General features: G+C 26.2%; 1 protein-coding gene across 1 annotated transcript in view; it reads right to left on the bottom strand.

Annotated features, from left to right (window-relative positions):
- Nucleotides 1-19,737, bottom strand: part of LOC107440398 (uncharacterized) — a 43,881-nt gene extending 24,144 nt beyond the window's left edge. The window contains exons 1-2 of the mRNA XM_016053305.4: nt 18,830-19,737; nt 5,239-5,352 (exon numbers count right to left, since the gene is read on the bottom strand). Of these exons, the coding sequence (XP_015908791.1) occupies nt 5,239-5,352; nt 18,830-19,202 (487 nt within the window). The 5' untranslated portion in view covers nt 19,203-19,737. The remainder of the gene's footprint in view (nt 1-5,238; nt 5,353-18,829) is intronic.
- Between the last annotated feature and the right edge of the window lie 4,933 nt (nt 19,738-24,670).

Here is a 24,670-nt window from a genome sequence, read left to right on the forward strand (position 1 = left end):
CTGATTAAGATATTAGTACAAAATTAAGTTTTCTAGAAAAATAAACATTATCGTCTGACAACGTCGTAATAGCATTCGTGTGAAACAGTTATAACTTGACGAATACGTTTTCATTCAGCAAAAAACTTTTTTTACATAAACTCCTAACTGAACCATCACAATGATCATTATTTTAAATTATAAATATGGCGAGTAATTGTAAGACTATCAAGTGCACAAGACGTTTTATTTTATAACCGTCGTTGAACAGCCGACCCAGACCCAATTTTGAGTTTACGATTATCAATGCTCATTTCCACACCTATGCAATTTTGAACCCAATCCAGAAGACAAGGGAACCCCTGGATCAAGTATTGGGAGAAATTAGGCTCTTGTAGAGGACTTTCTGTTGGAATTAAATCGCATTTGCGTTGCATGAAAAGGAAAATCACGAAAACATCCCACGGTTAGCCAGACAGCAATAGGAGCCACTGAGGATATTTTACGTTAACACTGTGATTGGTGCGAGCAGCACGAGGTATTCTTATCAACTAGCCATCTATGGGATTCGAACCCGTGTCACTTCATTGGGAGGTGAGAGCTCTATTCTCTAAGCTACCACGTAAACAAGATGTTTGCACATTTCGCTAAACGCTCCCCCCCCCCCCAAAAAAAATGATGGAAAAAAATCATTCACTGAGAGGAATTAAAGAAAAGGCAAATTCTGCTCGTTTATTTGCCGGCTTTATTTTTTCATAATTAGGAGCCCAAGGAGTACCAAATCTAAAATCATACATAAAAGTTTGTATCTTGGGAATTTTACGAATGAAAATACGAACGCATAAATGCAGCATATAAGATTTATCCCCGGTATATTGAAATTATATTTTATTTTTATCACCTAGAGATTACAAGTTAGCTGTTTTTCAGCACCTTTTTGTTGCTACCGATAAAGAACATTCAACCCCGAATCATGCAAAAGAAAGAACAAATACAAAATTAAGAGAGAGAGAAATAAAAACACTCTTGAAGCTGTGAATGAGATTTGAGTCATGCGGAAAAGTTGACGGAGTTTATTTTCGACACTCCGCGCCAACAAGGCGACAACACACATGTGGAAGTGCAAGATCTCTAATTCTTTCTTGAAAATAATGGTTCAACTCAGCCTCGAAAAATAATTAAGCGGAAGAAAAAATATATAATAACATCATAGAAAAATAATTCAATCGAATTCATTTAGATAAGTAGTATATTATACGATTTAATCCCATTCTAAATTATAGTTTTGTGTGAAACATTAAAAAAACCCAACTTAAACTGATTTTATAGTGACTGCGTCATATAAGTTATTATAACTATAAATATTGCAGAATGCAATAACATGAAATTTAATATAACATTTTAATACTATAAGACGAAATTAATGGTTGCCATCAGCCTCAGGACGATTAAATATAACAAGTACCGTAAACCGGGGCAAGTCTACCCATCCAGGGGCGAGTCTACCCATTTTAGTTTTATTTAATTTTCACTATTTTAAATTGCAAATAAAATTTTTTTAACCGGCCGAGGACTTAGTTCAGACTCTAAGGAAGATGGCGCTGTAGTAGTTTGATCCGTTTTTATTTATTTGGTGTCTTTTTAACCGACCTGTTCAAACGTCTTTTCAGAGATTTGTATTGAAAATCAGCAAACTTTTAGTTGGTGCTCCGTAAGTACATTATTATTATTACTATTTTCACTTTGGTTAAGTGATAAACTTATCTAAGACTAAGATTACATTAATTTTATATGAAAAAAAAACAAAAAGAAAGCAAGTTTTGCTGTTGTAAACAAAAAGCCAGAATTCGCGGGGCGAGTCTACCCATTCGTATTTAGTTTTAATAAAGCATAATAATATAATTTAGAACTTTGTTTATATTAAAATTAAGTCATTTTAAATGAATTTGAGTATATTATTTTAATTCTGCATTGATAAATTTATCATTAATAAGAAAATTTATAGGTTAAATATAAATGTAAATATAAAATATGTTTATTTTACCTATTTTTTCAATTTTTATATTAAAAAATTAACTTTTTTTATTTAATGCAAGTTAAATAAATTATTATTTATAAATTATTATTACCTCCCAAAAGAATGGGAAAAGGATTTTTCATGATTCCCAATGTTTGAATTTTGATTTTGTTAATAATCTTTAATTATTATTATTAAGAAATTATTTAATTGTAAATTTATATTAATTTTAAATTATTTTTATCAACAATAATCAGAAAAAAATGTTATTTTATAATGTTAATGATTATTAAAACAAAACTGTGATCAAAATGTGATAATCGATCAAATACTCAATTTGTGTTATTTCATGAATAAAAAAATAAAATATATAATAAAGTTATGAATTTTACTTCATAAATATCCTATACAGTAACTAAAATAACAATTTAATAGTAAAATTTGATTATTTACAATGTTAACATTCATTTCAGTAGAATGGGTAGACTCGCCCCATACGAGAGATTTGTCAGCAGTTCTATAAAAATATACAGTAACAGCGTAACTGTTAATATTTTCTAAAATCGATTTCACAGCTTTAAAGAGGGATAAATAGCGATTCCAAAACACCTATTAAAAGCCCTTTTTCTTTAATATTTACAAAAGTTTGACCACTTGAAAGTTGACAAACTGAAAAAATGGGTAGACTCGCCCCGTTTTACGGTAGTGATTAAAAATTTGTCTGCCAGTGCTACCCGAGGGCCATTTTTTCATAGAAAATACACCCCATCCCGAGTTCATTTTATTATTATTATTTTTTAAAAATATAAGGAATTATCATAAATATTTTATAATGTTCTAAAAATTACTTAAATTTCACGATTATTTCTTAAAAATTTTCTTTGCTTAGAATCTTATAATTGTTTACCATATTTTGAAAAATGCTTCAAAAAATGTCTTACATTATTAACATCAACACTTTTTTTAATTGTTTAAAATTTTTAATTTTTGAAAAAGTGGTCACACGTAAAAATGTTACAACAGGTTACTGGCCAGAGGCAAAATTTTGCCCTAGCATAGGAACATCATAAGCATATGATTATATAAATTTGGTTTATACAATAAAAATGGTGCTAAAATATGAATTTTGTTAAGTTAAGCCTACATTTTTGCCTTATGAAAAAGTCGATTTTAAATTTATTACATTGTCTTAATTAAATATTTTTGATAAAATAATTGCGAGTTAAAAAATGCATACATTAATTGGCGAAGAAAAATAAATACATAAAATTAAAAAGAATAACAATTTACTTAATATAGCAATATTCTATTTATATAAGTACTATGGAATGCCTTGATCTTAAATTATTAAAAATTTAGTTTTTAAAATTATTTTCTAATATTTTTACTTAGAAGCTAAAACGAGAAGGGATTTCAAAAAGGTAACTTACTTTTGCTTATTTATAATACATATACTTGAGAAGTCTTATAGAAACTTCAGCAAATACAAATAATTTATAAAGTTAATTTTAAAGATATTTATTTTATTGAATTTATTTTAAAATTTATATTAGTGATTGGCTTCAGTTTCAAATAATAATTTTATTCTCAAGCTCATTTACAATAATAAAAAATATATTTACGCTTTATTTCTGATATAAATTTATGTCTATTTTAATTATGATAATTTGTTTTGAAATATTTGGTTACGATATCAATACTTAATCAGAGTTAAATTTAACAAAATAAATAGGAAAGTAAAACTAAAAACAAGAAAAGCAAAATAGATTATCTCATTAAAATTTTTTGTTTTTATAATTATTATTATGTTTATATCTGAATCATGGAACTCACGGAAATTTCTAACAAAAGGGTTTGTCCAAAAATATAATTTCATATTTTTCAACTTAAACTACTTATTAATATTACACACTAAATTCAGAGAGAAAATACATTTTTTCCAATTACCTATAAATTTTGGTGAGATTTTTAATAGTTGTTCAACTGTATAAACTTAACTTTTCTCATTAATTTGACCTTTCCAAAAAAGAAGAAGTACCAGCATTTTTATGCCAAATGGCTTCCGGCATGAAAAACAGCATGTACAAACACAAGTTAAGAACTCAAAGTTCTTTTCTAGGAAATGGGCGAAAAAGATTCCTTTTACACACGTAGATGCTCCTTTGAGAAAGCTCAATACAAACACATTAAGAGATTCTTGAAAAGTTCTAAGGCCTTACAAAATTCAGTTTTAAAATAATTTCCAAGGAAATTATTTTCAAAAGTTTTCCGAATTCAGCTGTTATAAACTGAGTTAGAAACATGAAACTTTTATATCTCTCATCTAACTTTTTCATAAATTTTCTGAATTTAGCAGAGATAGATGAACTTCTGATTACATATAAAAATCATCGAATATAAATAAAAATCATGTAAATGGATGAACTTAAACTCAATAATTGATATACACTTTAATCAAAAGTCTCAGAATAAAACAAAAGAAAGTTGAATTACATTAAAAATTAGTTGAATAACATTTCAAAATTAATCGTAAAATAAGATTTCTGTAAAACGTAATAAAGTTAATAATTTCTTGTTTTTAACAGATGAAAAGTTTAAATACACAAACGGAAAAATTAATGTACAAAATTCCCTGAGTGAGGTTTTTTAGATTTATTAGCAATTTTGCAATAGCTAAATAACATCTTATATACATAAAACATCTTATTATATAATAGTACTTATTATATTATAGAAAAGATTTAAACTTAACTTGATTATATACGTGTGCGTTTTTGCTTTTGTAAAAATAAAACTTAGACAATTCTTTAGCAATAAAATTATAGAATATTGGTTAACAAACAATCTATAAATCTAAAAAAAGTAAAATAAAGTCTTTGCCAAATATTATAAATTGAATTTTTTATTTCCAAAAAGTGTTTATACTTCTTACAAACTACCTAAAAACAAACCTGTATAGAGATGTTTTTATAAAATTTAGCCCTGCATTAGATCAGTCTATTTTGATTACTTTCAAATTTAATAATTTCTCACTTATAATATTCAACATAATGTGGTCCATGATAACCAGTCTTCATCAGAAAGCTTTGATTTAAATTTTTAATAAATTTTAAATATTTTATATAGATTATTTTATGTAAAAAAGGGATGAGATTTAAATATTGTAACGATGTTATTTTGATAACTTCCTTTTAAACATAGTATAGTTTGTGTTTAAAAAAATTTTTAAAATTATCACTTACGTAATTTTGTTCTAGGCTCTCTGGGACCATCTACTGTGATTTTAATTGCTTTGTTGTAAGTAGCTACTTGTGGTGGGTTAGTTGCAACGTGAATGGTCAGATTAAAGCTCTTTCCTGAAAATAAATAATATACAAGAATTATTACAGATACAATTTTATAAAATGACGGATTCAGTTCGAAACAAATAATACGATTGAGCATTTGCTTACTGAAATTACCAAGGGAAGTAAATAGAATTGTTTATAAAAGAAAATATAAATAACAAAATAAATAAATAATAATAAAAAAGTAAATAAAGCTAAGGTAATTACAAAAATTATTTCCTGGAAAAATCAAAATTAAACGCGGACAAATAAGAAGAATTTTTAAAACCCTTCAAATTTTTAATGTTCATGACACGGTCCTCTAAATTTAAAATTTTTAACAGGGTAAGACATTGAAATAATTTTAATAATATTAATGAAAATTTTAGCATTTAGATTTAAAATTAGATTTGATTTTTTTAAGTAAATTCAATTAATTTAAATAAAATAATAAAAGAAAAAACAGTTTAGCCAAGTACATTTTGGGAGAATCATAGTCACGGTGGGTATAATTTAAATCACTGGATTTATTTTTTTTAAAAAAATGTTTTGATTCAAGTAACATATCTTTTTATAGCATTAATTTAAGTGGAAAATATTTTGTAGACAACATAATTTATTAGTGTATTCTTAAGGTTATAATTTTTTTCCAATTTTTTTAGTTTGATTTTATTTATAATGAACCTTTTATCTTCAGAAATAATAAAAAGAGGTGTATACAAATTATTATTTGATGTTCATATTAAACTCATAAATAAAAGATATAAAAGTGGATAAAAGTAGCTTGAAACTAGAATTTTTTCATTTAATTTTCATTGACCATTTGATTAACACGTTTCAATTTTACCCATTTAGTTTTAAGTTAATTTAAATACATTTAATAACACGTAAAGTTTATTTAAGTGACTTTCAAACTTATAAATATGCAGTTAGTGTTTATAAGTAATGAAATTTAATTACAATTCATAGGGGTGCTTAGCTTGAATAACAATTAACACGATTTTATTTATACAGTGGTTAGTTTGCTGTAAATAAATAATAATTTTAACCATTTTAGCAGTAAGTAAAAAATATTTTAACTATAATATTGTTTTTGAATAATATTAAGTATTATTAATACATTTCATCACAGCTTTGTTTGGTAAATTTTGGTTCGATTTTTTGTATTCATTCGTTAAACTCATGATTTTTGCCAACAATGAACTTTGAAAAATACTGTTTTTCTTGTTGAATATTTCGTAGAATGTTTGAATGAATATATATTTTTCAAAATCTATAAAATTTTAACCAATTAACAAATTTAGATTTTAGTTTATTAACAGTTTCCACAACTTTAAGAAAAGGACGAAAATGTGGCTTGATTTTTGATTACAACCGCACATGCTGGGGAACTTTAGAGTCGGGACCACGATGATTTAAGTGCGGCTGATTTAATTGCGGCTGAGCTGCATTATTCTGTCGGACAACAAGATCCGATTTTGTACAGTCATTTTATAAGCTAGTTAATAAAATAAATATTAAAAAAATTAAACAAACCTTTTGAGTACACAATTTATGCTCGTAGAACATCACTTTCCAAAATATTATTTAAAAAAAAAGTTTCTATCTATTCAAAGCCAAAAATTTATTAATCTGGTCGAATTTAAAATCTATCTCTAGAAGAAAATTAAATTCGTCTTATATAACTTAAGTAGTAATTAATTTTTTTAACAGTTAAAATAGCTGAATACTTTACATGTCTATTTTTAATAAATATATAATTACATAATAATATGCTAATAAATATGGTTTTAATCAATAGCTGAATACTTTACATATTTATTTTAGATAACACACAAAGTAAATATAAATGAAAAAAATCTGAATTATATTGTAAAAATATCTAAAAGCATTTATCAAATCTCCACATCGAGGAAAAAAATATGTTAAAAAATATTAGAGAATTGTGAAATTAACCGTGTTTCCGGTTATATGGGAACATTAAAAAGCTTGGAATTTTTTACCAAAGCGCTTTGGTAATGATTTTGGCATAATGAACAAAAAATATGGTTTATAATGTGTGATAAAATGTTGTAAACGTAATAAAATTTGGTAATTTTATCACAACACCCGAAAGCAAGGCACAAAAACCATTTATTCAGTTAAATTTACTTTTAAAATTTGGTTAACTTTAATTTGTGTTTTTTACTAAATGTGTGGTAATAAGAACAATAATTTTGAAAAACAGAATTTTTGGTGAACGGTAAAACTACCAAATGAATGCTTTAAAATCCGTGTATTTTGGTTTCATTAGTCATAATTATGATTTTTTTAACTCGATATGTTATTGCCATACCGTACGGTGATAGTACAAGATTTTTTTCTGTGTGTATAATAATGCATAAAAACCTTAATTTTACAATAAAGTTAAAGGTCAGTTTTTATATTATTTGTATTGTTAAAATTAGTGATTTTCTTTAATTATTTGCAGGTCTTTTATTATGTATTTCTACTATATTTTATCTTTGATAAGCTTCAAATATTTTTTTAAAGGTATTTCAACAGCGTTTCAGTTTGCAAAATTGTGAAAAAATTTTAATATTTGAAAAAAAAATATTAACATTTGCGTCAACAAAATTGAAACATTTTGCCACATTGTCATTTGAACGTTACAGAAGCATTGAAATATTTTTTAACAGAAATATAATTACCATAAAATAAGGTAATTTTACCAGAATTTTTTTCCGAGCAGTCATTAGCAAATTATATTTTTTACAATTTACATTAAATCGAAACAAATTCAGGTGAAATGAAATTGCAATATTCTGCACTAAAGTTGGTATTTCACTTTTACTTGTTCACTTGCTTACTAAACACACGGATAAGAATTAATTTGCATTACTTTATTATATTTACACTTACCGGGTAAGATTACTTCATTCACCAACAAACATGTTTAAATGATTTACATTACGCATATAATCCGCCTTATATATACACATGCGAAACCCTTTTGAAAACCGAAGAAGCCGTGAGCAGTGGTTCAGTTTAAATGAAAGTGTGAGTATACAAACACATTGTATTATCTCGGTTTTGTTAGGGTAAATAGAGTAAGTGAGCATAATAGATTTGTATGCGGTTCCAACAATCACATTTTCAGTTTGGGTTTTTAAAGTAAATACTACTGTATTTTACGAAGCGTGTGTTTTGAAACCACACATGATGAACAAAAAAAAAAAAAAGGTCTCAATGCAGCGACAAAATTGAAAAAAATCGGTGGTTTTCTACACGAGTAATCAGTATGCCTTTTAATTTGCGGTTATAAGAAAATAACTTTTCATTTTCGTCAATTTTACTCTTTTTAAATATTTAAAAGTTAATATTTGAAAGATTTATTCTTACAAATATGTGAATATGCGTGTGTAACTATTGCATGTATATGCTTATATCATGCCATCAATTGATATCTTCCACAACAATTTAGATGATTATCTGTCTTTTATCAATTTTAGTGGATAGAAAAGATGGATAATTTCATACTATAAAGCTTTTTTATTTCATTACCGGCGTTGAGCAATCTTTGAGTTTTATGCTATCAATACTTAAATCCCTAGCCTTGTAATTTTGAACCTGAACCAGAGGACAAGAGGGAACTCTTGGATCAAGCATTGAAACAAACTATCCTTCGCGGAGGAATATTTGATGGAATTTAAAAATATAGCAGCTTTAAATTTAAAAAACAAATTTTTTTAACAATGAATATAAGGAGCAAAACTTGGTTACTATTATGAACATATGCAAGAAGTTACATTCTTACAAGAAGTTACATACTTATAAGAAAATACTAATGAAAAAAAAAATTTTTTTTTTAAGTACAACAGTATTTTAACGGACAAACTCTTTAACAATAGTGAAGAACTTTACAAAACTTTTAATAAATACAAAATGCATTTACTGAAATTCCTTTGAGTAATTCATAACAAATTATGTTCATTATGACTTATTTAAAACATATCTTATCGGCATGAATTGATAATAAAGTATTCGTACTATACTATAATATTTCTAATTATATTCGTGTCTTCGACTTCCAATTAGAATTATTAAAACTGTAAATAGATAACAATTTTTTTTTCTAAAATACATTGATAAATTATCAACACCTAAAAATGTTTAGAGTATTTTTCAGTTCTAAGATTAATAATAATAAACGATTCTAATAGCGACATTTATATTTTACACAACATATGTTGCGTTACTCATCCAAAATAATTGCCTTAGCATTAAAATTGCAAATAAACATTAAAGATACGAAGTTAATGAGAGAGCATAGGTCACAATTAATAATGCGTCGAATATATTAATACAAAAATATTTTTATTAAAATATATAATGAAAAAAGATAAAAAAACCTGCGAAAATTGAGTTGCGTAATTTTAAATGCGTTATGCTATAAAATAAGAGACATAGACTGAACAAGACATAACAAGACTTGTAATTACAATTTCAACTGCTAAATTGCTCTTTCGACTAATTATTTTAGGATGTTTTACTCATTGAAATATTAAATTATACTTCAATTTTAATTAAAATATATTTGAATAAATATGATGTTTCCTAGTTATTACTGATTTAGGCGATGCTTTATGAAAAGTTTTGAAAATTCATTTAGTTTAGGAGTGTTCATTTCAGAAAAAAATATTTAACTCCAACACTAAATCTATATCTTTTCAATTATTTTAATTTAACATTGATACATTATGAACAATTTTAGATTAGACAAATAAATTAATAATAATTAGAATCTAAGTTTTTAAAGCTAATTTGTATTTGAGACTCATTTTTATTGATTTGTTTGTATAGTATACCAGTGTCTTAAACTTTATCGAAAAAGATTAAAAAAAATTAATTTAATTATTAACTCATAGGCACCGACTCAATAGGAATAAAACATAACGAAAATTTATCAAAGGAAGCTAATTAGGAACATATTAGCTTCAAGTCAATACAAAATATGAATTGCTCCATACTACTATTTTAAAACAGAATTGGATTTTATTTCAACTTTTTGTTTTGTGCATTGAGAAAAAAGATATGCTCAAATTACTAGAATATGGTAAATTTTACCGTATTTCTGGCTCTATGGGAACACCAAACAACCTATTATTTCTTACCGAAACGCTTTAGTAATGATTATGGTAAAATTAATTAAATATGGTTTCATGAAGAGTGAAACAATTTGGCAACTGGTAAAGTTTGATAATTTTATCAAATTTTAGAGCATGGCATAAAAAATTTATTCATTCGGTTAAATTTACTTCTCAGTTTTCTATATTTTACTAAATGTGTGGTATAAGAACTATAATTTTGAAAATAAGAATTACCGATAAATCGCTGCCATAGGAAAGGAAAAATTACAAAATGAATGGTTTAAACACCGTATATTTTGGTTTGATTCGCAAAATATTTTTTTCTCACCAGAAATATTTTTACCATACCAGTACTGTGTTTGTACCAGAATTTATTTTCTCTGTGTATTAATATGCATATAACCTAAATTTTACAATGAGGTTTAAAGTCAGTTTTCATATTATCTCTAAAGTCAGTTTTAATAATATCCAAATGTTTCTATTATATAGGACTACAGTATTTTGGCTTTGATAAGCTTCAAATCTTTTTAAAAGAGTTATTTCCGCCACGTTTTAGTTTGTAAGTTTGCAAAATTGTAGAAAATTTTTTAACATTTAAAAAAAAATTCAACATTTGCAACAACAAAATTGAAACCTTTTACTACATTGTTATTTGAAAATTTGTAGAAGCATTGAAATATTTTGAGGAAGTACACATAAACATTGCAACTAAAAACAAAGCCACGAGTATCATAGAAATGCTTTAAAGGCATTCATTTTTATAAGTTTAACTTTTTGGATATTTATAAATTTGGGAAAACACCAAAAATTCATAAATATCTCGGTATTTATAAATCGAAATGAAGTTTCAATGGTTATATTTTTCCTTTAAATTTTACAATATTATATAAATTTAAAATGGAAGTAGGTTTTGAATACATCGACAACAGACTGAATTTGCTTTGTTGATAATTCATTATTTGATATTAAATCAAGCAAAATATTAAATAAATCATTGTTAATTAAAATAAATCATTGTTTCTTTAATTTTCTTTTCGAAAATGATTTAGTTTCAAATAAATTCCTATTCCTGTTCATAATTCTAAATTTTATTTTATATAGTTACATTTTGAGACATTTATTTTCTGCATACATTTTAAACTAGCAAACAAACTAGGAAAATTTGCCAACTGGGTATTTTTAAAAATGGAATTTAATAATGTTGTAAGAAGTTTTTTCTTTTTAGAAAGTTTAGCACGCACAATAAAACTTTTCGTTTATCCATTTTTAAGTTATTATACTGTAATAACTATTTATTGTAAAAATAGAAATTAACGCTTGTATGATTTTTTAAAGGTGTAAAAAATGTATGCCAGCTTCAAGTTTAATTTCTTTTTTATAAGTTTTAATAATGTGCAATATATTTGGACTTAAAAATAACCATTTTTTAAGAATTAAAAAAAAATCTTTTTTTATTTATAACTACATTTTAATTCATAATGTTAAACACAACTTTTTTATGCGATGATTAGTTTTTAAGAAAATTCAAATTTAATGTAAAAAATGTAAAAAAATATTTAAATTTTTTGAAAATTGAATACACATAATTCATAAATTGAAAAGAAATTATGTTTTTGCAAATAGAATTCATAAATAATACTTTATATATTTAGTATTCATAAGCTTTCTCCAGCATAATTTGCACACAAATAAGCACAATACTAATTAAGCTTAGTTTCAGCATATTTAAATATAAACTTTTCCGGTTATATAACTCAATTATTTCATATTGTACTCATATTAACCATTGTATTGACATAACTTAACTCTGTAGACTCATGAACTGTTTTATTTGCCTATAACAATGTGTATTTATCTCACAGACTTGCAAGATACTTTAATGTATACAACTATTTAATTAAAATTGAATACCGTAACTAAAATAGAAATAAACATAAGTTAATGTTTTTAATTAATAACTACCACCACTTGTATAATCATTCATTTATACTTTTTATTTGTATTCGGTCAGCCTTTTGCACAAAGTTTGAAAACTAATTTACTAAATTCAAAATAGATTTATATAATTCAAGGCTTCTTACACCATATTTGAAAGTTCAAAATTTCAAAAAAATATTGATTACTAAAATTAAAATTATTGGTTTATTTTTTTAAGGAAATTGAATCAATGCACAAAAGACTATGTATAACAATTATCGACTGATTTTTAATAAATTTTTTAAACTAACAGACGGCAAATTTGGTATAAATGTTGTTGCTCATTATTTCAGTATTAAATAAGTAAATTTGATTTAAATGAAAAAGTTAAATGATAGTAAATTTCATTTTAAAATTAGATATTTAAATAAAACATTCATTTTGATTCAAAAATTAAGTTTTAATGAACAAACTTGTAAAATAAGTGAAATGAAAAAGTTGGTTCTTCTGTAAGATTATCTAACTTTGAATATCATATATTTCTATTTATTGCTTACCTGATCATATTAAACTATACAAAAGCGTTATGTTTTAAATACAATAATGAACCCCAAAAATGTATCTTTTACTGGGTATTAATAATTATACTTCTATTTATAACTATATAATAGAGGTATTAATAATACTTCTTCTGTTACATTTTAAGTAGTAAATTTTTTTTGAAAATTAAAGATGCTTATAATATTCTCAAAGCTATAATCAAAAATTGGCACACAAGTATTTTACGAAATTCATCAATGGCAATCATCATTTGTTATTTTGAGACTTATCATTTGCTATTTTGTGAATAATCTTTTGTTGTTTTGCAAATAATCATTTGTTATTTACAAATTGTAAGAAAAAAAATCCTATTTTTTATTTATTATAGTTTGTCGTTGTTTTCTACTCAAATGTATTTTATTTTATTATTTATTTTGTAATTTGAAGGGTATTGCATAGAAATATTTAAATTGTTTAAAATTCTTGCTCCTTCTAAGGTTTAGTCTACTGCACTTGATGTTGAGCCCATCATAATGATTTTTGAAATCCGATTTCGATACTTATTATGTTTTTAAAAAATAGGATATACTTGGAAGGTAAAATAATTACAATTTTATAAACAACATTTATTATCGTTAAACGAAGGAAAGAAGCATTCCCACAGAAAGGAAGCATTTCTAAATTTATTTTTAAACTAATAGAAAAATAAACAGTAATATTAAAATTTACATTATAGTAAAATTTTGACTTAGTGAACAAAAAATTTATAATTAACATATAAAACTATTATTCAAAATTTTTCCAGAACAAACACATTCAAATCTCCAGCTAAGTTGAAAACCTATACGCATTTCTCAATAATCTCCATAATTCAAAATTTACTGATTTTAATTTTTTTTTTAAATACATTTTCTAAATTTATCTTAAATTGCATTCTTTTAAAATCTGTATAATAAATCAAAAGTTTTTCTATCTAGTTCAAAAGAAAAATTGGAATAAGGTTTAGAACTAGAATCACCGCACTCAACTAATAATATATGCCAGATTAGAAACAAAACAAAATTAGTAGTTTTAATATAATTTGTTTTATCATTTATTAGTTTTATCATTAGTTTTATCATCAGTGAACAATATAACCCAGATGTTTACAAATAGCTTATTATTAATTATTCTCGTTCAAAAATAATAGTTTTAAATATAATTATTCAATTTCATTCGTGATATACCTTTTGAACTTTTAATGCAGCATTTTAAAATGAATCTTATGACACTTTATTATAGTTTATCAGCTGCAATATTACTTTTTTTTATAAAATTGTTAGCACGCTTCTAGGAAATTGTATTTCATTGACAATCAGCAATTTTAACAGATATAAAGAATAAAAGAATAAAGACAGTTCTGCTTGAGTATTTTTAAGTAATTACAGAACTTGAAAGAATGATCCCCATCTTCCTAACTTGTAATTCTTTGAGTTTAATTGAAACAAAAGTTTTTATGAAAACTAAACAGCAACTAGTGTCTTCTATTTAGTTAATATGATATTTACAATTTGAGCATCAAATTAATAATAATTTTAATTCATACACATTTTAATTAGTTTTTAATAGTAATTCAAGAAACTTATACAAAAATTAATACAAAAAATTTCATTTTAAATTAAACGTATTCAAATAGTTTTGAAACTTCAATGCATTAATTTCTAAATTTTATACTTGGCGAATTTAGAACTGTTTTAAATTTTAATTTCAGATATAAAATAAAATATCGCATAAGAATGTATTTTTTGGGGTAAGAAATTAGTCCATAGCATTTTTTTGTATGTTATGCGAAATTTGAAAACTAATCGCAAAATATTTTTTATTGAAAATGTACAGGGCAAAATTAACGATCACCACCGGTCACAAGGCTACTAAATATAACAAATGACGATTCAATTAATAATTAATTATAGTTATTAATGTAATTTTTATTTATATTATTATCAATTAATTATATATTATATAATAATTTTAATAAAGTGTGTGATTTATTAATATAATTTTCACATCAAGGTCTTATTAGAATATCTATAAAGTAATAATGAGAATACTGAAATATTATTTATTTATTAACAATAAATCAAAAAGTATGAATCATATGATATAGAATACTGCTTCTAAAACCAAATAACTTTGAGAAAATGAGTGACATAAGCAGGTTTAAAATTGTCTGATAAAAAATAATTAGTAATCATGATATGTTGTCTAATAACTCTAATAGAACTTATAACACTTTGTTAGTCTGTTTGGTTCAAAATTTAAATATTATAATAATAATAAAATTGTAAAAAGTAAAACTCTCAATTTAATTGTTGATCTACTGAATCTATATTGTTAAAATTATTGGAGCCTGTTTAATTATATTATTATTGAAAGTAATCCTTTTTAAATTGGATAGAGTGAATAAACATAACACTTTATCGTTGTTTCAACAAATCCCGAATGAACGATATTTTGATTAACCGAATTTTCAAAGAGTGAAATATTGCGATTATAACTTCATTATTTAATAGTTGGTATCGTTAATTTAATTAAAATTATTCGTATAATATTTCACTAATTTAGGATAATTTATTTAAAAAAATTACATGAATAGCATAAAAAATAACTTAAAATTAAGCAGAGAAATTTTAAAGGGTATAATTTTTTAAGAAAGGAAAAAGAATACATTAGAGGGATATTTAAATTTACAAATTACATAAAATTAAAGATTTGAAATCATAGTTTCATTCATAAAGTTATATTAGGTGTTTTAATTAAAAACCTCGTATTTGTTTACTTTCCAGTCATGCTATTGAGGGTTTGTCGTTTTGGAGTAGACTATAGACTTGCACCTTTTTAACCTGTGAGGAGCAATAACTTTATTTTCCCAGATATTGTAATTCGTTACTAATACTCTCAGAAAACTCAAATTAACCTATACCGTTATATTCGTACAATGCAAATTTGCTGAGACCTTAATAAGGTGCGAAATTGAATCATATTTTCGTTCAAATTAAACCAGAATATATATAGTAATCTATTTTAAGAAGTACGATCATTAAATTTAGCCCCAATTAAGGTTGCAGAAACTTTATACTGCAAAACGGTGCAAACAATGCAGTTTTTAAGTAATAATAGTGGTCGTAATGATATACTAACAAAGCTCAACTTAAAACTAACTTAGTGATAAAGTAAAAATTTTAGTTTTCAAATTATGATTGATGTTAAGTAAAGATTTTCCCCCTCATTATGTGTGGTATTTGACAGATAGATCTTGTTTTTGATCTAAGAAGAATCTTGTTTTGCATTGTAAAACTTGGTATCTGGCACTCTGTGTGCAAATTGTAACACACAATTCAAGGCAAGTTTTTTTTTCGTTTTTGTATGGAAAAATAAATAAATATAAATAAATAAAAATATGAAATAACACTCCCCGAACTAGTAAACCATAGCTGCCTTTTAAATGCAGTTTAAATAATGGAAATTAATTGAATTAAGCAGGAGTATATTTCAACAGTGCAGAAGTATAGATTTTTTTTACAGTATATTTCAACATTAAAACATTGAGTCCATATACGAGGTCATGAAACAAAATCTTTATCGGCCTAAGGAATACCATCGTGTTGATATCTGGATCATGAAGTGGTGAAGCTCATACGACTATTAAGTTAAATATAAGATTTGGTTAATTAAATTTTGGCTATTTTGTTACAACAGGTTGGTCACAAATAATTAGTAGTAAACCTGCCTTTTCCGGACTGATTTTTATCAAATTTCTTCAATTTTTATCAGGTAATAAATGTTAATATTAATTTTATTCTTAATATTTTCGTAATAAAATATTAATTTTATTACGAAACACTTATATTTGCTATAAGAGTTTAAAATATTATTTAATTATTTTTTATTTATTATATTTATTTTTTAAAAAAAATATTGGATTGATATTATATACATCTCAAACTCAAATTAATTCATTTCCCCTGATTTTTAGGGAATTTTAATTTAATACCCCGACATTTCTCTGATTTTTTCTAGGTTGAAAAAATTTCCTGATTATTTTCTTATTCCGTGGGCAACCTATAGAAATAGTAGTTGTATTAATAATTGCAATGTATTTGTCAGCTGTCATCCTTCGGGATTTTAATATATAAATATGGGTATGTTAATAAATATAATCACAAACAAAAAATCATTTACTAATTTCAAATATTAATCTTTTCTGGCTAAATAAATAATTGCCATAATTGCTTTAAATTGCATAAATTAAGCAAAACTTAAGAGCTAATTTTAACATGCTTTTCTATCTAACATATTACACATACTTTAACGTTAAAGAAAGTATATGAGTTATTTAAACATTAAAAAAATATATAAATTATTACAATATTAAAGGATAAAATTGCATTGTTTTAACATCAAGGAAAAATTTTGTTTAAGATACTTTAACATTAGGTAGAGGCAAAATTCATAATTATAGTTTAGTTCTCAACAATAACTTAATAAACTTAATCGAATTACTTGATATAAAGAGAGTAGAACTAAATAGTGAATCACTGATAATTGATATCTCTCTTGTAACAAATGATTCCATTTTGAATTTCTTTATTTGGGGAGATAAAATGGCTTTAAGTGACTAGAAAAATATATAGATTACATAATATGCTTTATTCATTTTATGTTCATTATCAGATTAACTATAACTTCTTTCAACAAGAGTTTCAAGTAAGTTGAGAACAGCCACATATATCTGAAAACGTTTTTTTGATATACAGGGTGTTCATAAAGACTTAGCAATATCTTCCAAACAATTTTTACAAAAACCTTACTACAATTTTTTTTAAATATATTGCATTTGTTAAAAAAAATTAACCCATTATTTTAATTATGTATAATCCTAATATCTATATTTCAATAAACAGTTGCAAAATGTTTAATTATGATTGCAAAAAAAGCTGATAATAGTAAAGCTTCTAATGCTCGAAAAAACAATAATAATAAAAAATATAACAAAACAGTAAGAACTAAACACATTTTAAATTCAATATTTATGTTAATATTTTAAAATTTTATTAATTATTTTAATTTATATTTACATGTTACAAACTGAGTGAAAAATATAGCATATATTTAATTTTATTTATATAAATTCCATCACAGATTTGATTAATAAAAAGATTATTGTAAATTTAATAATATTTTTCAAACTTTATCGAACTGAGTGAAACAGATATTTAATGGTACTTAATGGAATTGAAAAATTATACATTTATGTAAAATTAAATTTATAGAAGTTATATATTTCGTTAAAATAATATCACTAAATGGATACATTATCTCATTTCTATGCATTAAATAATTCATAATTGTAATAAAATAAAAAAAATGAATAAAAAATTCTTAAAAGCATAAGTACGCCTTGTTGACATTGCATCGCAAAAAATAGTTCTTACTCATAGAATTACTAATAACAATATCAATACATAGAAATTAATTACATAATTAATGATTAAAATCATTAATTGTAACAGTTATTACATCACTCATAATTCTAATACATAAAACTATAAGAGAATCAATATAATAATAAAAAAAAATTTATAGTGAATTAATATAATAGTTATATATAGAACGTAGCTGAGGGGGGTTTGAGGGGTTCCCTCCCCCCAAATAATATTATTATTATATGTATATATAAATAATTAGAACTTTCATAAAAAAAATATTTGGATCACAAATATTACTACTCAGCTACGTGGCTGTTTATATAGTAATTAATAAGGATAATTAATTGTATTAAAAATATAAGGGTTCCCTGTTATTAATACATCATTAAAAATATAACAAATACATAAAATTAATTATTAGTAATCATTCTTATAATAGAGATTTTTGCTTACCTCTTCCACTTCTGCCAACAAATCTCAGATCATTGAATTTGGCGACCCTGTTCTTGAAAGTCGCCGTGGAGTTACGGAGTTCACCGCAAAAGTTCTCATCATTCCCCGCAAACACAGTCACCACCGTTCCGTCCGGTATATCTCCCAAACAAACAACTTTGAAGGCTACCGGTAAGGTCTTGTTCGATCTCCAGTGGGACGGTAGAGCTGTACACATGAAACACGGACTGCCCGTTTTCACAAGTTCCTCGCCGCTTGTAACAGTCTCGGCAACAGAAGCCAGAGATGATTTCACAGCGGTGGGACGGCTCGAGTCGCCGCCGCTCATGAGTCCGTATCCGCAAGTACTGACCGGCTCGGCGGGCAGATGCATTGTGGTCACACACACGGCTCAAGCCGGTAGCATTCGAGTTGTAAAATCTCACCACAAACTACACACAGCTCGAAGAAAAATCACGGCAGACGAATTTGATGCTCGTTTTGTTTTGTGGTTTTGTTCGAGGAGGGATCAGGCGCCGTGTGCCAACCCACTCATACAAAGGTGGCACGTGACTTTTTCTGTTTACACTTCCGGTGCTCTCTAAATAAATGTATAAAAAATATTTGCTTGGTGACAGTTGTCACACAGAGTTACTTTATAAAAAAGTAAACAAACTCCTTCAGGAAATATCGGTTAAAAACACAAATCGTCTGCTGTAATTTTTATTCTTAACCACGGTTTTTGTTTATTTTTTTATTTAAAGGTATTTAAATTTTATAAAATAAATTAAAATAAATAATTTAAGTTGACACGCTATAAAATTCGAATAAAATCGTATCGATGATCAACTAATAAATTCGAATTCTTATATGAAACCGCAGACGATTCAAATTTGTCACCTAGCATCCGCAAAATTCAGTTTTGATTTGAAGGCATGCTGAATATAACGTAGATAAAAAGCGCTTGGAGGTAGTCAAATATTACGCAATGACAAAATACTGAGAAATATTGCACGCTCTCCTGTTATCATCTTCAAGCCGGTTCTGTGAAGCAAACTCCATTAGTATTCTTCCGCGAACTACTTAAATGCGGCGGAAGAGCATTCAGAGCCTCTCAAAAAGATGTTCTTTTATTTAACGATCTGAGTGAAAAAGGCATTGTTTAATAATTAGAAACATATCAATATTGTTAAACAAAGAGCATGAAGTAACAATGGTGAAAAAGATACTTTTCAAAGTCGCACTATTTGTTTTAAGCAACTTTGCAGTCGTGATTAGACATTTTGTTTGGTCTTTCTAAAGGCGCCGGATATGACATCATCCCTGGCTTGTTCCCAAGACAACCAAGAACGCCGAGTTACCTGTTTTCTACGTTTCCCGCTTTCTGAGTAGCCACGTGGTAGCGTAAAATGACGCAATACTCCTTTCATTCATAAAGTCGTGGTGTTTTATTTGTTATATTATTTTCTTCAGAAGGGCGATTCGTCAGTCGCGTTCTTCTGAAAGGCGTTACGGAATAATCTACTCACGCTTTTTCAACAGTATTTTTGCCAACGCAGATTAGAAATTAAAATTATTAAGAACCTTGTATGATTATCTCTTGATAATATCTTGATCAGTAAAAAGTAATTTAATTAATTTTTTTCTCATAAAAGAGTGGAAAAAAAAGTATTAATTTAATTTTTTTCTAATAAAAGAAGAAAAAAAATATTAAATGATTACAAATAATAATCATCATGCAAATTTTAATATTTATTTTTCTGCGACATTGAGATCGTGTTTATTGATATTAATTTTTTCTATGTTTTTATTTATAAGTTTGTTTTCATCAATATTTTCTTTAAAAAAAATTCTATCAATGCAAGATTAATTTGAAAAATAAAATAAAACAGATTAAAAGAAATTAACGCAGGCTCCAGAAATACAAAGTACCTCATGTATTTGTCGAAACATTTTATTCCAAAACATAAGTTATTGTATCAAGGAGTTATTAACAGTTAATCTGACTCAGATTAAGATTTTTTTTAAATTGTAAAGACGCTCTTAAGATATGTATTGTAATCACGTAATTCAATTAATAAACACGTGATAACAATGAAAATGAGTTTTAGGAATTAAAATAATTGTATGTATTATATTATATTATATTATATTATATGTATAATAAAACAAAGGGTTCAATAACAAATTAATCCTTAAAAGATTTACCTGAAGACATTTTGTCTGAAATAACTATAATTAAAACTTAAACAATCTTGTGTTTGAGCCTAAGAGAATCATATTTTAAATAAATATAAAAAATAAAGCATTTCCTTTGAGACGACAGGGGAATAGTGAATTTTATTATTCCTGACCAACAGCATGATTGTGGCAATTACGAGGTCAACATTGTACACAGGCCAATTTTACTTCCTAGACAGGCTGATGCCCATCGATCTGAAGCTGGGTGAGCTTCAATCCACCGCTAAGGACCAAACCCTAGTCCATCACAATGACAACTCAGGTTAACCGTGGAAGGTTTTCGTGATTTTACTCTTCATGTTACGCAAATGCCTGTGAACTCTCACTTATGCACCGGTGTAAGGGGCCAAGAGAAAAAAGCGCATAAGTGAAAGAGGCGCATAAGTGAAAGAGGCGCATAAGTGAAAAACTTCAAAATTCTAAAACGCAACGTAAATTGCGGTGACAATATGAATAAATATGTTTCTAAAGATAAAATGTTAATATTTATACTGTTTTGGTATTTTCTATAATTAAACAAAGAAAAAATTTAACATACCTTAAGACAATTTATTTTCTTACAAAATAATCTTAATACATGTTTGTATTTGTTTTTGCCAACGTTATTCAATAGCAGTTTTTTCCAGTTCATATAGATGGGATAAGGGGGAGCTTCAGAAGCAAAATTAAAGTGTAAATAATCAGGAATAGTGTCCAAAGCTTCCAATACTGCTGTGTGATTTGGAGGAACTTTAGCATCTCGTCAGTATCATCCACCACGTTCTCATCATTCACAAGTTTTAGTTAGATATAAATGAACAGTTCTTCACAAAAAATGTGAGTTTTGTGGGAGGGGGTGAAACATCACATGATAAATTTCTAAGAAAAATACTTGACGTCATAATATGCTGCACAATAAGTTGTTCAAGTACTTCCCTCACTAAACAGATCCCCTCCTTTTATGTACTCATAATGTCCTTCTGACTGCAAGTAAGTGATCGCGGTCTCTTTCATCTTTCGTATTCCAGGTGTCTTCTTTTTCTAGAAAACAGCATGGGAGAAAAACCAACCTCTGGACAAGAGGAATGGTCATTTTCTAAAAGATCAATGGGCTTTCATTGTTGTTGGTGTAACAGATAAGACACCCTATTCAAAATTTTAGAAAGAATGTCTTTAAAGAAACAGCAAAAATGAAAAGGTCAAGGGGGAAGCAAATTCAATAGGATCTAACAACATATATTTCTTTTTATCTGTAACAAGGATTACTCATTTTCTTCATTTTTAATTTAAAAAAAAAATTTTTAAAAAGAAAAAGTATTTAAAGGATTAAAGAATTAAAATGCTAGCCTAAAATTTCGGCGCATAATTGAAAAATTTATTTTTAGAGCGACGCATAAACGAAGGACGTTTATCATAATTTTCCTATGTAATGTACTGGGACCTATAAAAATCGTCGTATAAATGAAAAAGGCGCATAAAAGAGGTGGTGCATAAGTGAGAGATCACTGTAGTTCCATCAAAAAGTTCACCACGAAGGCTAAAATCTCCCAATACTTGATTCAGAAGTTCCCTTGTGTTCTGAATTGGGTTTGGGTTCTGGAATGGTCAGGATTAGCCTTATATAAACCAGCGCTGTCTACGCTTATTTTGAAAATGGCACAAAACTTCAAAATGGATAAAATCCACAGCACTCATAAAAGGCATTTATGGCCCAATTTTTTGAAATTTAAAAACTTACTCCAAGAATTTGCAAAAATTGAGAATAATGCAGTGATTTTGATAATTTTCATCTAGGAGAGAAAATGTTGCAAACTTGGCGGTTTTTAAAAAATATTAATTTAAGTTATTTGTCTGTTCTAAAGCCCAGATAATTCTTCACGGCAAGATTATATAGATAGTTTAAAATCATAGCATTGCTTCAAGTATAAGGCACTTAAACTATGTCTTTTTTTTCCCTTGGCGACTGAGCTTTGAAAATAAGCGTTAACAAAAACGCAATAATAACGTTAGATATTCCTTGATTCTTAAAATGAATTTGAAAGATAAAGTAGCATAGTTTTTCATCTACTGTGTCATATGGTTAACTACGTTGTAACAATTATCCCATGGACATTTAAGGCGTCACGTGAATAAAACATGAATAAGGGTGCATTAATGGACGCACCATATTATCGGCTCACCATATTATCGGTTCTATGAATTAGAATCCTCCTCAGTGTCTAAAACACAAGTGTAATAATTTCAAAGAAACCTTAATAAAAGATTTAGCAACACGTTTTCCTCCTAATTTTAACACAAAATAATTTTTCAATTTTTAATAATTTGATGTTTTTTAGAGCTAAAGAAGCTTATTTAATTTAATAAAACCTACAGAAAAAAATTCCAAAATGCGTCAATGTAATATTCCTAAAATTGTGTTTCTTTTTTCAATTTAAAAATTGTTTTACATACATATTAATATAGGGATGCTCGTATATTACTACATTTGTAGTAAAAAAAAATAGAAGTAAATTTTAGAATTAATCAAAATTCTCAAATGCTTATAAATGAATTGCATACCCCGAATAGATTTTTATTTTATGCTACTTCCCATCTTGCAAATATAAACGTTTCTTTAAAAAATAAAAATCTTTAATGATTGTGTGTGAGAAATTATGAATAGTAATTACGATTGTTCAATTCGTTACTACAATTACTCTGGCAAATATCAAATTCAAAGTGTCTTTTGAAAGCGAAAGTAGAATAATTTATTATCTTTCTTTTCCGCATTTATCAGTTTATTTTTTAGTTAACTCATCACATCTGCTTCCTCGCGTGCTTTCTGATAACAGCTTCGTATAAACAAAGTATTTCACAGTCCTTACATTAGATTAATTGAGTAAAACCTGTGACAAGCATCGACGCAGATATCTTAAAAGCTTAATAATGAGAAATATATAAACAAAGTGCTTTTTTATTATTATTTTTGTGTTATCATTATACTCTCAACCTGTTTAAGTCATATTATTTCATAAAAAGCTATTAATTCTTTTTGTATGCATCAAATTACTAAATATATTTATTAATTATGATAAATATTTATTTTATCAGTAGTTCAGAATATATTCAATTTTTCATGTTTCACAAACTTACTTTTAAATGATTAGTGTAACAACGACTTAGTATAGTTATGGATAAACATAAAATGCGAATGGCTAGGAAGTTAGTTTATTATTAATTTAAATGTCCATTGATTAATTTTAGGGTCCTTTGAAGTTATTTAAACTTTGTATTGCTCTGGAAATACACAAATTGAAATATATGCGTAGTTCGGTTAAATCATGTTTCGACTTTTTAATGATTTTTTCTATTTGTGATGTATAAATACAATTTTTCAATCTATGTAATAAATCTTATGTAAAATAGTAAATAATTTATTTTCTTTTAAACGTCTTCTCTTCGTCATTCATGTTGTTGTTTCTAATGACACTTGGACAAGTCAAGCTTCTCAGTTATTGGTCCTTTGCGAATTAATAGTCAGGAATTATTTGATAAGACAGTACTGCAAGGGTGAAAGTACGTTTTAGCTCAGAACCTCCCGGATAGATGGCAGCACCACTCAATCGTGAGGCCATCTCATAGATCAGAAGAGGAAGGAAATTT

The sequence above is a fragment of the Parasteatoda tepidariorum genome, chromosome 1 (genome assembly GCF_982258835.1).
Source record: "Parasteatoda tepidariorum strain Cologne lab strain chromosome 1, Ptep-v5.0, whole genome shotgun sequence".
In the NCBI taxonomy this organism is placed as follows: Eukaryota; Metazoa; Arthropoda; class Arachnida; order Araneae; family Theridiidae; genus Parasteatoda; species Parasteatoda tepidariorum.